Source organism: Anopheles maculipalpis, chromosome 3RL (assembly GCF_943734695.1).
Source record: "Anopheles maculipalpis chromosome 3RL, idAnoMacuDA_375_x, whole genome shotgun sequence".
NCBI lineage: Eukaryota > Metazoa > Arthropoda > Insecta > Diptera > Culicidae > Anopheles > Anopheles maculipalpis.
In genome coordinates, this window is record NC_064872.1 from 64,206,395 (window position 1) to 64,223,080 (window position 16,686).

The 16,686-nt window shown below is 47.5% G+C and overlaps 2 protein-coding genes across 3 annotated transcripts in view; one reads left to right on the forward strand and one right to left on the reverse strand.

Moving 5' to 3' along the window:
• The window catches only part of LOC126562844 (elongator complex protein 5), a 561,590-nt gene that overhangs the window by 329,031 nt on the left and 215,873 nt on the right, over positions 1 to 16,686 (forward strand). The window lies entirely within an intron of this gene.
• LOC126560884 (uncharacterized) lies at positions 9,481 to 10,761 on the reverse strand. Its single transcript, XM_050216834.1, has 3 exons — positions 10,450 to 10,761; positions 9,781 to 10,218; positions 9,481 to 9,723 (listed from the first exon to the last, which is right to left on the reverse strand). Exons 1-3 carry the CDS (start codon positions 10,759 to 10,761, stop codon positions 9,481 to 9,483), a joined length of 993 nt encoding a protein of 330 aa, XP_050072791.1.

The window sequence follows — 16,686 nt, forward strand, 5'->3', positions numbered from 1 at the left end:
GACATATTGGAAATTTATTACAGGATTTTGAGCATCGAATATTCTTCGGCGGTGGATTGGATTTCGTACAACAGGCAAGCATTTACCGGAATTTGTTTTACTGATGAACTTTATTATTAGGCAAACTTTTATTTGCTTTAATTATAAAAGTTTCCATTCATCAGCATTGGAGCCGTGGTTAAAATATTCTCAAAAACAAATAACATCGTAATACATTAACCGTTTGTACGCAGCATGGACTTCTTGGCAAGGCATCCTTGAACATACGTCATAGACTTCTGTCAGTAACGGTTCAATGTAAGATACATGATGACTTGTGCGTTACAATAACGAAAGCATCCTGGAAAGACGGAAGGCGCGTGTCTTAAGGCAGAAGGCACGACTGTAAGTCAACAACTTAGTCAGACCTGTTGATCCGACACGGTAGTAAACGATGATGACACAGATAAGGGTGGATACACATCACTCATCGACACCACCACCACCTCCATCACTCTCCATCAGTAGTGGAAGTATGTCAAACACAGCTAACATGTCGTACAACGTGGTTAACAAATGAACGAGTACACTCTTACTGCTCAACTGTTTCTTCAGCTAACAACACTCCCAGAGCATTGTGTCAAGCAAGATAACAATCTTATACACAAGGTATTGGTTTTAAGTTGCGTCTAACGAAACTTACAATCAAGACTTGCATAGCATTGTAACAAAGAAAGCTGTACTGGCCGCCTCCTGCAATAAGATCTGGCTGGACTAATGTTTTTCAACTTAATTTAACTTGTTTTGATGCTGGCAATCCCAAGCAATGCCCTTAAGGCGCCTGAAACATCTTCACTACACCAGAGGCAGTGTACTCAGAAGTCGCCTAATTAAATACCTTCCCGTCAGGGCTTTCGTCGGACTTAATTTCGGAGCAGGGAAGTTGTTTTATTTTTCGATTCAGGCGTTTCTAATCGTTTAAAATCCTGCCCAAGCCATGGCAGCAGCATCAACCGGTTCCAAGAACGCTTCAAGTGCAAATGAAAACTTGGCTTGGAAGATTCATTCTGCTTATAGATGCTTCCATACTTATTTTTTTTTTATCGTGAAGTTTTGATGAATCCTTGCAAGTCCAGGGCAAGGAATAATCAATCGATTATAGAAATATTTTTATTTTTTGCTCTTAATTCTTAAAACACCAATTAAGCCAATAGGAAATTTATCAAAAAAAAAAGCATTCTGCACAACATTCATGAATAAAAGCTTCGAGAATTTGTTCACAAAATTCATCCTCTTATGCTTAAACACATAAAACCTTCACGACCACGGCCATCACATCATCGCAAACAAATAGCAAAACTGTAAGCAGCTTTATTTCGTCACTAAAACCGGCGTCATCGGAGCTGACACAAAACATTTACAGCATTTTTTTTTTTTCGTCTGCGCAATTGTATCGGTCGAGCACCTCGCTTCGCAAGATAGCGATTGTACTCTCCTATAAGCAAGAATAAAAAAAAATCAGCCACATACTTACATGAAAATGCTTCTCGAGCTGGAAGAAGCACTCCACTAGCGGTCCTCGTGTGGTTTCGTTTTTCCACATAATTTTACACAACCCGCAATGATCAATCATGGCTCCAGCGATCCGAGATGGGTAAGTGGTCTTCCCTCTCTCCCACTCTAGCCAACTCACTCCTCGTACGCACTTAACCTTCTTACGGGTATGACACTTTTTTTGGCTTAAATTTTTGAAGAGCAACGCAACGGGCCATGAATGAAAATTGGTCTCCGTAGTGAGATGCAGAGATGCTTGCCGCTTTGCCACAATTTCAAGTGATTTTTATAAACTGCCAACCGCCGCCAAGTGCTACTTCAATGCAGCGAGACGCAACAAAAAAGAAAACGGCTGACCTCGCTCGCCCCCCGTCCGTTTCCTTCTATTCGTCTTTCGATAAAGTCAAGTAGTGGCCGAGTGGCGATGGAGTGAATTTTGCTTGCAAAAAATGGTCAGCGACTTAAGGGCTGTAAACTGACGAAAAGCGCTCAACGATGTGGCTTGTTTCGCATCAACATCCGGAAGAGGAACGGTGGCTGTGGAAACACCAAAAGCAGAGATCGGCAGCGTAAGGCTGTTCATTGCTGGTTTCAAGTTGTTTCTCAATGTGTCTGTCAGGCAAATCGAGTTAGTTCTCCAGGCGGTCGATTTTGTATCACAGTATAATAATTTAAACAATTATCTTACTTTAATGTGATTAAAATGATTATTTTATGAATGGTCCTAGTGGCAGAGGCGACAGTGACGTAAGTCTTCATCAATAAAACCGCTCTTTAAATCCTATTCGCATCGTAATCCCGTAGTGAGGACTGACTATCCAACCACATAACATCACTGAGTCTCGTAAGCCATTATATGGCCACCAGGACCTAATCCAAGTTTTTAACGCTAAAAGAATATTATTAGAAGGACACACTGCTTTTGACAAAATCTTCAAAGTCATTCAACATTGCTTTACAAGATAGTAATAGTAATATAATAAGTAATATTGCGAGTAATATTACGAAGAATATTTAAATAAATCTCTTAAGAGCGTAAAATACAATATAAAAGAAACATCAAATGTAAATGAAGTATCCTGTTTTTATATCATTTACTTGAATTTCGAATATTTTACAAAAGACTACTACTATAAACTTCAACTGTTGCTAAAGTCTATTCAAAGAATAAAGCAAATGCGAAGCATCAAAACATACACTCCGCTGGACAACTGCTCTCCCAACTGCAATGTCCTTAAGACGATATCAAAGGATTTTTCCGACTCATATTGCAGTCCCGTGCAATCTTATCAGTGAAGGTAAGCTCCAGTTTCAGGTGTTATAGAGTAAATCTCATCATAAAAGCACCACCAATAACAACAACGGAAATCTGGTCTAGTTGTGGGCATGCTGGCAAGCAAGGTCGGTTTTGTCATGAATAAACATCACCTTGTCTCTGATCTGATGTCCTTTTCTTGTACGACAAACCATTCTCAATGTTTCAACAGTAGACATTAGAAACAGCAACTGCACAGTACTATACTGAATGCATGTTTTGATAGTTTCTTTCGATGATCGTCTACCAGTGCTCAGCACTGCAACGCATTCTCACACTGCTACAAATTATTGACCGGATTTCCGTCTTATCTATCTCACACCCCTTAATGCCTCGGAGCTGCACACAAAAAGATTAGCAAATAAACAATGGCGTAATTGAAACAAACCAACCGGGGCCGCTGCAACAGTTTTTCGGTCCACAAGCACTTCCTGCACAAGTGTACAAGGAATTATTGAAAAGCCTACTGATTTTGCACGAAGCCGTCACGTAAAGATTAGCAATAGCACGCAGCCGTTTGATCATTAACGATTTATCAAATTCGCTTTATTTACCGTTATAACATATCACAGTTAGTCGCACCGTACGCTGTTTACTCGTCGGAAGGTAAACTGATAAGAGATCGTACGATCCGTTGATCGTACGCACGAAGCCTTTACGAAGGATCGGAGAGAGGATCCACGCCGGAAACTCTCTCCCACGCGCTTACGCAATTGACGTATGGCAATAACGCACTTATCGTTCCAGAACGCATTCTAAGGCAGGGGTCGTCAGTGCGTTTGGCGGACGGGTATTGACTGACGTTAAATTCAATAACCATTTCTCCCCCCTTTGGGACGCAGTCGTCCGTCCCAAACTTTGCGCGCGGGTGGAGGGTCGTCCTCGAGTTCTGACGTCGAGGGCTGCACGTAGCTTGCCTGAAGGTCGGTCATCGGAGTTCGCCCGTAGCCAGACCGTCGGCTCATCGAAGGCTGCATTGGATGCTGATCGCTTTTTCCCGCCTCGTCAGTTGGAGGAGCCGATCTTTCAGCAGGCACCTCGTCGTCATCCTTCTCCATGCCATCTATCGGGAGTGGCGCCAACAGCCTCACGTTGCGCTTGTAGATACCGCTGCTCGTCCGAATGTCAGCAACGCGTACTATTCCGTCAGCTCCAATATATGTCTTCGTAATCACGCCAATTGGCCATCGTCCGACCGGGAGGTTGTCGTCACCCACCAGTACAATTTGCCCAACTTGTACGTTGGGAGTTCGTCTCGTCCATTTGGCGTAACATCGCAGCTGGGACAAGTAGTCGGCTTGCCAGCGAGACCAAAATTGTTGAGTCAATTTCTGCACTCGCTTCCATCTCGTCTTGACACCGTCCGTGTCGTCGTCTTGGATAGTAGCAGGAATTGAGAATGATGCCCGTGCGATCAGGAAGTGCGCTGGAGTGAGCGCTTCAACGGACTCAGGGCTGGAGTGGATAGCTGTGAGTGGCCTAGAATTGAGAATAGCTGAAATTTGATAAAGCAGAGTTTGCAGCTCGATCAAGTTGAGCATAGCGCCTCGGGCAGTGGATTTCAAGAGACGTTTGGCCACTTTGATGTTGGCCTCCCAAAGGCCGCCGAAGTTCGGACTCCGAGGTGGTATGAAGGAGAACCGTACTCCCTTCTCGGCAGCTAAGTCCACGAGTTCGTCCTGGAAGGCGCGATTGTTGTAAGCCTTACGTAGCAAACTCAATTCCCTGGCCGCGCCTACGAAGTTGCGGCCGTTGTCCGAATAAATCGTATCTGGTTTTCCACGTAGAGACACGAAGCGAAGGAGTGCTGAGATGAAGGCAGACGTCGATAGATTCTCCACCAATTCCAGATGGATCGCCTTGGTGGCGAAGCAAACAAATAAGCACACGTAGACTGAAACCCGCCGTTTTGACCTAGTGTGAGTGATGACGTCGAAAGGCCCACATAGATCTACCCCCGTGTGAGTGAAAGCAGGAGATACATTGACACGAGCGGCAGGCAATTGGCCCATTTGTTGCTGGTATCGCCTGGGCCGGGCACGCACGCATACGACGCATCGTGATATCACGCCGATAACCGTGCGCCGAAGGTCTCGCATCCAGAATCTTGTCCGAAATTCTGCCATGACCAATTCTGTTCCAGCGTGGAAGTTGTGTTCGTGGAAATATCGGATGATAGTACGAGCGAAAGGGTGAGATTTAGGCACTAGGATCGGCAATCTTGCGCTGTCAGCCATTTCTGCATTCCCCAATCGTCCCTGCACGTGTATGAGATTATCTCGGACGATCGGGTTAAGGTGTTGAAGAGGCCCCTTAGAGGTAACGTGTCCGGCTTCGTGCATTTCTCGTACCTCGTTGGGGAAGGCCGTAGCTTGCATCACACGTAGTAATAACTGGAGTCCGACTTCCAGTTCGTCCAACAGTAGAGGCCCAGTAATTTTTTCCTCGGCGGAGGAAGTTGCACGAAGCTTCGCTGAATTGGCTCTAAAGTTGTGGACAGCTCTACCCAGCCATGCAAAGTGCCGTCTCGTCTTGGTGAAGGAATTGTGGTACTTATACTGCGCCACCAAGTCGTCACATTCGGGTCCCACAACGGCCGTCATCACTTGAGGTGGGGCGATTTCCTCTAGCGTAGCAACGTCACCATCGTTGGGCAGCGGGAATGCATCTGTAATAATAAAATCCGGACCGTTCAACCAGAATTTCATATTTTCACTTCTCACCAATTTGCTAGCTGGAAGTCCTCTAGAAACGATGTCTGCTGGGTTGAGTTTTGTTGGCACATAATGCCAATCACACAAATTGGTCGCAGCTTGTATCTTAGCCACGCGGTTTCTCACGAAGACGTCCCATTTCGCGTTATCGGAACGTATCCAAGTTAATGCGACCTGTGAGTCAGTCCACCATTTAGTGTGCTGGATCCTGGTGCCAAACACATCCTTTATTCTCACGTAGAGTTCTGCTAACAACAGGGCTGCTTGGAGTTCCAGTCGAGGCAAAGTCAGCTCTTTTAACGGTGCCACTCTTGATTTTGAACAGACAAGTCGTGATTGCTTGTCGCCATTGCCATCCAGGTAGCGCACGTATATTGCGCACCCATACGCTTTTATTGAGGCATCGGAGAATCCATAGATGGTACAATTTTCAGCTTTACTTGGCAGCGCCATTCTTGGGATGTGAAGCTGACGTAGGACTGGCAGCTGCGCAGTAAACTCGTTCCATTTGTTAATCACACGATGCGGTACAGCTTCATCCCATGCAATATTATCGCGCCACAAGTCTTGCATGAGGATCTTTGCAGAGACGATCACGGGCTGAAGGATACCAACTGGATCGTAGAGTTTGGCAATTCTTGCCACCAAGCATCGTTTGGTCAGGGAATTCACAGGCAAGTGAAAATCATTGTCGATGATCAACTGAAACGTATCCTCAGTAGGGCTCCAGGCTAAACCAAGCATCTTGATGGCCTGCCTATCCCCGATTTGCACAGTAGTGTCAAGGTGTTCCTCTGGTACATCGTGTATCACAGCAGGAACATTGGAAGCCCATTTCCGCAGGGGCATTCCCCTATGCATGAGCGCTCGTTCAACACCAGTTCTAAGCACACGTAGTTCATCCGATGTCGCAGCACCCAAGGAAAGGTTATCCACGTAGAACGATCGCTGAATGGCGTCAGCGATTTCCGGGTTAGAAAACCGTATTTCTTCGCCGACCTCGAACAACGCCCTGCAGGCAAGATATGATGAGGAGGCCTCTCCGTACGTAACGGTACGCAGCCGATACATTTTAGCGGAATGGCTCGCATCCTCGCGCCACAATATGCACTGCATCCAGGTATCCGACTCAGCCACCCAGACTTGGCGGTACATTTTTGCAATGTCTGCGGTTACCACCACTGTTTCCGTTCTAAAGTACAGCCATATATGAAGGAGATCCGGTTGGATCACTGGTCCAATAGCTTGGATATCGTTAAGCGAAATCCCGCTGGTAGACTTCGCGCTCGCGTCAAACACAACACGTAGCTTTGTGGTGGTTGAATCTGGTTTAATCACGCAGGAATGTGGTATCACGTAGCGAACCATGTGTAATTTTTCGGCCGGTACTGGAACCATGTGTCCTAGATCGAGATACTCGCGCATGAACTTGCGGTATTCCACGTAGGTGTCTTCATGCCGGGACAATTTCCGCTCAAGAGATAATAAACGTCGCTGCGCTTGCTCGATGGAGTCTCCGAGCTGGTTAAGCTCCCCCCGTAGCGGAATCCGGACGATGTATCGACCATCATCGGCGATCCGCGTGTGCGTCTTAAAGTGCTCCTCGAGCTCACGGTCTAAAAGGCCCTTTTGGTTCGTGACATCAGGTGGTAGTTCCTCCACCTTCCAAAAGCGTTCGAGGCATGACTTCAGGTCATCGATGCACGTAGAATTATGGCAACTCTGCTTATGGAAGCTAGCCGAAGCAGCATCACGTAGAAGTCCGCCAACAGTCCATCCGAATTTGGAGTCTTGTAGTGTGAGCCCATTGGGTAAGCGGTGAAGCCCTACACCAACCGAATCAAAGCAGATTCCAGCGCCTAATATTGCATCAATTGGTCCTGGATGGTTGAAGTTTTCGTCAGCTAGTACCATTCCAAGGGGAAGGTTTAAATCATCCTTCTTGATTGAGCGAGTGGGTTGCGCACTCAGTTCCGGTATCACGTAGAAATTGGTGCTAAAACGGTAGGATCCATTAATTGACATGACCTTAGCTCGGATTTGGTTCGATACAGGGAGGTTACCGCTTATCCCCATTAATGTCAATCGCCCAGGTAGCAAAGGCAATTTTAAACGCTTTGCTGCAACTGTAGTAATGGCTTGGATTTGGCAACCAGAGTCAAGTAGGCACCTTATCCTTTGCCATTTCCCCGTGTTATCTCCTATGAACACTACGACGGTTGCTAACAGTACATAGTTTCCAAACCCTGGAACGTCTCGGGGTGTTGCACTGTTAGCAGGAGGATAAACGGACCCGCGCGGAGAGGGTACAGGTACGGAACGCCGAGCAGCGCGTGGCGGCGATACGGGCCGGACGCGTGGATCGACCATTGCTGGAACCACTTCACGAGCACTACGCGATGGCGGCACGGAGTGGGAACGAAGCACGAAGCGGGAACGCAGGACACCACGTGACGGCAATACGGGCCGAACGCGTGGATCGGCCATTGCTGGAAGCACTACACGAGCACTAAGCGATGGCGGCACGGAGCAGGAACGAAGCACGGAGCGGGAACGAAGCACGAAGCGGGAACGCAGGACACCACGTGACGGCAATACGGGCCGAACGCGTGGATCGGCCATTGCTGGAAGCACTACGCGAGCACTAAGCGATGGCGGCACGGAGCAGGAACGAAGCACGGAGCGGGAACGCAGGGCACCACGCGACGGCAATACGGGCCGAACGCGTGGATCGGCCATTACTGGAAGCACTGCAGGAGCACTAAGCGATGGCGGCACGGAGCAGGAACGATGCACGGAGCGGGAACGCAGGACACCACGCGGCGGCGATACGGGCTGAACGCGTGGATCGGCCATTGCTGGAAGCACTACGCGAGCACTAAGCGATGGCGGCACGGAGCAGGAACGACGCACGGAGCGGGAACGCAGGACACCACGCGGCGGCGATACGGGCCGAACGCGTGGATCGGCCATTGCTGGAAGCACTACGCGAGCACTAAGCGATGGCGGCACGGAGCAGGAACGAAGCACGGAGCGGGAACGCAGGACACCACGCGGCGGCGATACGGGCTGAACGCGTGGATCGGCCATTGCTGGAAGCACTACGCGAGCACTAAGCGATGGCGGCACGGAGCAGGAACGAAGCACGGAGCGGGAACGAAGCACGAAGCGGGAACGCAGGACACCACGCGGTGGCGATACGGGCTGAACGCGTGGATCGGCCATTGCTGGAAGCACTACGCGAGCACTAAGCGATGGCGGCACGGAGCAGGAACGAAGCACGGAGCGGGAACGCAGGACACCACGCGGCGGCGATACGGGCTGAACGCGTGGATCGGCCATTGCTGGAAGCACTACGCGAGCACTAAGCGATGGCGGCACGGAGCAGGAACGAAGCACGGAGCGGGAACGCAGGACACCACGCGGCGGCGATACGGGCTGAACGCGTGGATCGGCCATTGCTGGAAGCACTACGCGAGCACTAAGCGATGGCGGCACGGAGCAGGAACGAAGCACGGAGCGGGAACGAAGCACGAAGCGGGAACGCAGGACACCACGCGGCGGCGATACGGGCTGAACGCGTGGATCGGCCATTGCTGGAAGCACTACGCGAGCACTAAGCGATGGCGGCACGGAGCAGGAACGAAGCACGGAGCGGGAACGCAGGACACCACGCGGCGGCGATACGGGCTGAACGCGTGGATCGGCCATTGCTGGAAGCACTACGCGAGCACTAAGCGATGGCGGCACGGAGCAGGAACGAAGCACGGAGCGGGAACGCAGGACACCACGCGGCGGCGATACGGGCCGAACGCGTGGATCGGCCATTGCTGGAAGCACTACGCGAGCACTAAGCGATGGCGGCACGGAGCAGGAACGACGCACGGAGCGGGGGTTGGTGGCACGGTGGTGAGGCAGTCACTTAATGTAAACGTCGTCCGCAGCGTGCAACAACGTATGATGCTTTTTGCTACACACTTGACACCGTTTTTCGCTTGGGCACTTTGACGCTGGATGCTGCTTCGATAGGCAATTCACACACTTACGTTGATCCATCACGAAGTTGACCCTTTGACATGCCGATCGCACCCGTAGCTCCGGACAGAGTGTACCTACGTGACCCGTCTTGTCGCAAGCGTAACACCGACGCGTGCCTGTGTACTTGCTGTTTGCTGTTGCCGGTTGGGTGGCGTTAATCGGCCGAGATGAAGCGATTGCGTCCTGCTTGGCGAGAACGGGTTGAACCGTGGCGGATAGCGCCGTACGCGCTGGTCTTGCAGGTGCGCTGTTAGGGTGGGCACGCACCACTTCCTTCTTCTTCGGCTCGTAGTAGAGTTGGTTGGAAAGCCTATCCAACTCCCCCCGTAGCTCCTTCCACGTGGGGATGCTCTGAGCGTCCAGTCGCCGAGTGATGCGTTCGGTAGTTCCCTCATCCAGCTTGCCCAGCACTATCGACACAAGGAGCCCATCCTCGACTGACGTGGCTCTCTGGTCCGTCGTGCCCGCAATTTGTTTTGCCGATGCGATCGACGTCTCGACCACGTCGATGATGCGCATCAGGCCGTTCGCTGATGCCGTGGCCATCTTTGGAATGTCGAGCAGTTGTCGAAAGTGCCCGAGGAATGCGACTCGCTTTTTATAAAAACGTTCCTCGAGCTTCCGCCAAGCCTGCGGAAACGGCATTCCTGCGTTCTCAAACGCCTCGCAACTGTTTCTTGCAATATCGCACCGCTCGAAACACTTTAGGAGGAAGGCGTATTTATCGGCATCCTCGGTGAGACCAGCTATACGCTTTTCGAAGCGCCCCGCGAATGCCGGCCACTCCGATGGCGAGCCGTTAAACCTCGGCAGCTCGATCCGAGGAAGATGGTCGGGTCTCGTTGCCGCTGTTGCGAGCGTCACGTCGAGGGAAGGGACTGTCGAACCCTCACTTTGTCGCAGCTTCCCCAACGCACATTTGGCCTTCGCATAGGCCTCGGTGAATGTGCCGCGTCGAGGGTTCGGACCGGTCAGTGCCTCCAGTCGCAATAACGTAGCATTACCGTCTTGCCATAGCGAGTTAAGAATCGCTTCCTTAACACTGGCCATCGCTGGATCTAGCTTCCCGGAGCTGGCCTCCACAAATATTTCACGCACTGCTGCTTCCAGTGCCGTGAGCTGGCGGGACGCCTCAGTGGTGGCTTTTTCGTCTGTAGCCATTTTGCACGTAGCACTGTTTAATGAATCGTCACTCGTCACAATCGTCACTTCGCGACACTAACACGTCACAATCACGTCGCAATCACGTCGGGGTCACCAATGATTTTGCACGAAGCCGTCACGTAAAGATTAGCAATAGCACGCAGCCGTTTGATCATTAACGATTTATCAAATTCGCTTTATTTACCGTTATAACATATCACAGTTAGTCGCACCGTACGCTGTTTACTCGTCGGAAGGTAAACTGATAAGAGATCGTACGATCCGTTGATCGTACGCACGAAGCCTTTACGAAGGATCGGAGAGAGGATCCACGCCGGAAACTCTCTCCCACGCGCTTACGCAATTGACGTATGGCAATAACGCACTTATCGTTCCAGAACGCATTCTAAGGCAGGGGTCGTCAGTGCGTTTGGCGGACGGGTATTGACTGACGTTAAATTCAATAACCACCTACCAACAACTCGGGGAGGCTTTTGCTTTGCTGTTCCGTTAGGCAAATGGTTTCGATGTGTCGGCTTAAACCTGAGCTGGGAATTCGAATGGGACAATATATGTGAACAGTTTTACGAGACATATTTATTGGGTTTTGTTAATTATTAAAGTTTTACACCATCGTGAGGGAAATGGAATAATAAAGAGCACCGTTCATCTATCTTGCATCAATGGACGAGTGTATCAAGCAATTAATTTTGTATATTTTTTACATTTTATTCTGCAAGTCCACATGCAACGCAGGCTTGTTTTTGAGGATCCTAAAATAAACTATTATTTACGTCTTGCTTATCAATTTTCCTTTACTACCCGTAAGTTATCCATATCACATAGCTCATAGAATTCTAATCTGATTGAAACATTTTGCCCCTCCAAGCCTGCCCAACGTCCCAGCTCATTTAATCCTTTTCCGTGCAACCTGCTCCATCGATCAACCTCCCGCGGAATGAATTCCCTCGGCGGAAGGTTAATTAAAGTTGACAGTGATTGGCGTCTCCGGTTGAGTGGCAAGAGTCACGCTACCGGATGCACCGGAGTGCACCTGTGAAAGAATCATTTCAAAGCTGGGACGATGATGACAGCACAACCACTGTTATGCCATGCCGTTGCCATCAGTGTGCTGCGTTGTTAATTTCATTCATATCAAGCAATTATTGAACAAGGATCACACGTTAAACCCTGTCTAGGCCAGTATACCCACCGTCCTTCCCGTTCAATTATATGCAGGCATTTATTGAATGATGTAATTGATAGTGGCATTGCCATTCCCAACTAGCATCGGAGCAAAATGCATCTAAGGGCTGCAAACATCTACCTCCACACACATACGATTCACTCAAACAATCCGAATTCGTTTATTAAATTTCCATCCCTAGCAGCTACAAAATGCTGTCACTGTTGGAAAATGAGGGCGTTATACAAGCGTTTTCTAAATTGATTGAAAAACGCTCCCAAACTCCTGTTGGCCGTATCGGAACAGTCAACATTATGACAAAATGTATCAACAGTGCGTGCATGCATTTGTGATGCGTACCCAACCCGGCACTTGACTCTAGCCTTCCAGATCCCTTTTTACGTGCGTGCGTGTGAGGAAACATCGCGTGAACATCGCAACTCGTAACATGGTTCAACCGCGTAGGGTTTTCGGTGGAGGTGAAGTCACGCAAACAGTCGCTGCTGCCCGATGATTTTCTCGTGGCAAAACATTTAACCCTAGCTGCGCAACAAAACAAAACGCTGCTACACCACTCGACAAAGTGAGAAGCGCGAATGCTCATCATTAATGGTTTCTGTTGGTTGGCTTTTGTTTGCCGATTGTTGGTATTGTTTGCCGGCACACGTTGTACCTGATGCCGTCACACGGTCGTCAGGCATTTATGGGGCACGCGAACCCCAGCGTTGGGGAAGCTTCAGGATTCGAACCAAACCGAGCCGTTTGAATGTACACAAACCAAAAACCGCCACTGGGGTGAGAAACTGTTGGAAAAGAAAGCAACGTAAACCTTTGGATCAAAGACGGTGGTGGAAATGGTGGGAGGAAATCAAATCCATACAAGTAAAAGCATAAGGAAAAGTTTTCTATTTCAACATTTCCTGTTTGGTTGGTTAGCGTCGGCCGCACAAAATGGATCCGGACCATTGTGACCTGGCTAGTTTGTCCGCTCCAGCGCTACCAAAGGACTAATCGAAATCCTTCAGATGGTACCTGCTATTTCCTTAATGCAATCGGACGCGAATACCTCGGGTCGGAATGTTGTTTTCCGCTGACTCACTCGTTTCCCACGTAACTTTTTCATTTTCCACTGCGCCACGTTTTGGCAGGACTACAAGACAAACTCCTCCACTGAAATCCGACCCGAAGGTGTATGAAACCGATACCGATGAAGACCGGTTTTGGAAGTAAAACTTTACACACATACAATCAGCCCTAACATCGTGAGCATGTTGGGGAGACGATATCGAAGGAAACTAAACACTTCCACCAACGCCCACCCAGCAAACAGCAGTCGAACAAAAGGTGGCTCACGGACGGACCGAACTTTTAATGCCGCATCGCATAGTGGCGTGCTTTCTGCTTCCGGCTCTCGCTAGACGTCGCAAAACCTTCGCACCCGCGCCCGGTACGTACGCAGCGTACCGGAAGTGACATGAAAAGGGGAAAAAACAATAAAATCCGAACGAACCGAAATACACGACAATTAAAGGTATTTAATATTTTAGCTTCAGAGAACCGAAAACTTTATTATTAGTACCGACGCTCACTAATGCCGATGGCGCATCCTGGCACGTTTTAGGTTTTCGGGGATGAAGATGGTTGTCGGGGCTCTATGACAGCTTTTACTTCGATTTGTTTTTGTTTGAAAGGAGCTTCATGGAGGGAAGGGAGTGCGAGGGAGGAGGAGCTAACAGGGTAACAATATGACTTTGGGGAGTTTAGTTTCGGAAGCATGCTCCAGGATGGCTTAAACACTTTCACAAGCCACACCGAATTCCAACTGCTAGATTGATAAATGTGCACGGAGCTGAACGTTTTAAGGACAACCATGACACGTTCCACAGGAAAGGGTCGAAGCTCTGTGAGATAGTACATAAACCAAGAAAAAGCTGAAGAAGGTATTGTTCTGGAAGTAAATTAAACAAATAATGAATTTTGTACTGGAATGTGCATGGTTGTGCTTTGTCTTTGAGTGTTAGATTGAAATTTTTGGTGCGTTTCTCAATTGAAAAAAGTACATAATAGTCAAAAAATCGTATGCTTTATTGAGCTTGTAAGATAAGTTTTTTTCGGCAAGAACGACCTGTCCAGATTGCTGTTTGACTTAGCTTCTTTTGCTTAGTGCAATTATGTGTAAGATATAAATCATTTTTTTAAATAGTCTGCACAAATGTAGTTCCACAGCATAGAAACAGATTGAAAATTGACTAATGATGAATGATTGTTAGTCGATTTCTCACAGCCTGGCAGTATGCAATCATCCAACTCACGTGTTTTTAATCCGTAAACTTCAACGAAAAACGAAATTATTACTAACAGAAAAAGAAAAAGTACCTTTTTATGCGTATTGTAAAGGACTGTTTTATTTCAAATAATTCTACATGTTAATTTGGAACATAATAGTTAAAGCAACAGAGCAATCTTAAGACTTACATTGTGGAAAAGAACCGCCCTATTGATTGCTATCGATTGAACACCTTGCTCGATCCCACCTTCCCGCTTAATCCTTCCACTCATTATATGTACACAAGCAAAAAGTTCATCAACATGATCTGTTCATCACTTTCTTCATCTGCCTCGAAGCTAAATTTTACGCTTCTCTGTTAATGATTCCTACCGCACAGCTATAAACGCACAATATGGAAAGGTAAGTATTCGTGTCTACAACCCTTGCAACCCATTCGCCTCCACCTTCTTCTACCCCTTTTCAAAATGTCGCTCTATGCATCGGCGACAGAAACTTTTCCATTGTCTTTCATTCGTTCGGGGCTACGGTTTTATGAGTTTTTCCACCGACTCCCGCCATCCAAACATGTACCCCATTTTCCTGCCAGAACCGCTGTTTGTATAGCCGCTCTATATAGTGGTAAGCGCGTGGAAAGAGCACACCGATAGCTAGTGTAATATAACCTGACAGTCGGAAGTCGGAAAATGCCTCCGCGATGAGCGCTGTCAGACATCGCTTCAGAACACGACCAAACACACCTCGGCGGAACGACAACCGAAGCGAAAGGAGTGAACCATTTTCCAAAACCACCCTTGCACGATCCTGCCCGACGCGTCCGGTAGCCACCGCACATCTTGCCAGCCAATAAATTTCTCGCAAAGTTGGTTTAGGTTTTAAAAAACTATAACATAAATCATACCAACACACACCAATAAACTGCCGTGCGATGAGAAATGTTTACTCTCTACTGCCTCCCGCTAACCGGTAGGGTTGTGGTCCAGCCTTGTGGTGGCATTTGTACCGGATGTTGACGTGGAATGTTCCATCCACCATTTCAATGTATCCATTTGAAGGACACGCAAGAAAACTCTGGCAAAGAAAGAAACGAACCGATCGTTAATGAGTGATGGTTGAGCAACCGTGCAACATGAATGTGTAATCCAACTGACAGACTAAGACACGATGGGTAGAGGATGTGTAAGACTATTAAACCGAAATCCGGTAGATAGTGAGCGAAACATCACATTGCCTGCGGTTTCGTCTAGACGACAATGAAGATTATGTGATCTGTGTAAAGAAGCAAAATTTCTGATAAGTACCGGAGCGTGCATAACTTTTTCCCTGGATAGCGGAACGGAAGCTACTCTAATGCACTGTAATGCCAGTAAGACGAACACATTGTACACCATGAGGTAAAAACAAGAGATTCATAATGAAATTTTACTCACATGTACGATGGTAAGGAAGAGTGTTAAGTCCCAGCGAACCTTTTAAAGCCGTTGGTCACTTTGCACACAATGTACATAATCTGTTTCTTAAACATTGGTAGACTGATCTTACTTGCTTTAGCATCTTAATTACATTCTTCAATCTTTCGTTGTTAAAGGCACAGATACTTACGGCAAGACTCTACTCAACAATTTTTTTTATGTTTCATTGGTGTCTGAATAAAAATCTCAAAATCCAACTGTCAATATGAAACATTTTGATGATTTCATCGTCGTCTTCAGTCAGCAGTCGTCCAGAAAATACCTTATTTTCACAAAAGTTGTTCAATTATTTCCCTCTGTTATGATATTGTCGCAATATGCTAGTTGCTGTTGAAAGTCCCCAAATCCAATCAATATTTTTGCGCTGTGAAAGATAAATTTCATAAGCTCAATTTCATAATATTTGAATAAGTTTAAATCAAATCCTTTTTTGAAGTTTCACAACTGTGAATTCTGAGACTAATTCTCAGCTTCATCTAACGAAATATTCCCAAAACTTTTGTTTACTACTCTACTATTTTTATTCATTATAATAAGCATTTAATCCAGCTTCTATATACCAGAATATTTCATATATCTTTCCATTTTATGTACACATTAGAGCCACAACTTTGCTTTCCAGTACAAACAAACAAAAGGCTTTGTTGGCGTGAATATGCTGCCAGTCTTAAGCCCTACGTGCACACATGCGAACCATATTCCAACCAAACTTATTCTACAAATTTTCTTTCTCATGCTAGCCTCCACCATCCACTACATATCCCTGCACCGGAACTCATTTAACGCTACCTCATAGAGGAAGTGGTTCGTAGTGGTTTCCGGTTAGAAAACTAAATCACTTAATGTTGTGCATCAGCGTGCGGTATGAATTATGTCCTCAAAAAAATAACCTTCCCGTCTGGCGCATGCCAGCTGTGTGTAGGAAACGGAAGACGAAAGGAAGGATGAAGCCCCCGTCACCCACTCTTCCTCTCTTTTATGCGTACGTTGGGTATGGC

What these genes read in the sequence shown, in the direction of transcription:
- LOC126560884 (XM_050216834.1), bottom strand. Translation starts at nt 10,761, where the DNA reads ATGGCTACAGACGAAAAAGCCACCACTGAGGCGTCCCGCCAGCTCACG. An exon ending in TCGACGTGACGCTCGCAACA is followed by an intron (nt 10,219 to 10,449) that starts GCGGCAACGAGA and finishes GCTTGGCGGAAG; the next exon opens with CTCGAGGAACGTTTTTATAA. An exon ending in CCGTTCTCGCCAAGCAGGAC is followed by an intron (nt 9,724 to 9,780) that starts GCAATCGCTTCA and finishes GCAAACAGCAAG; the next exon opens with TACACAGGCACGCGTCGGTG.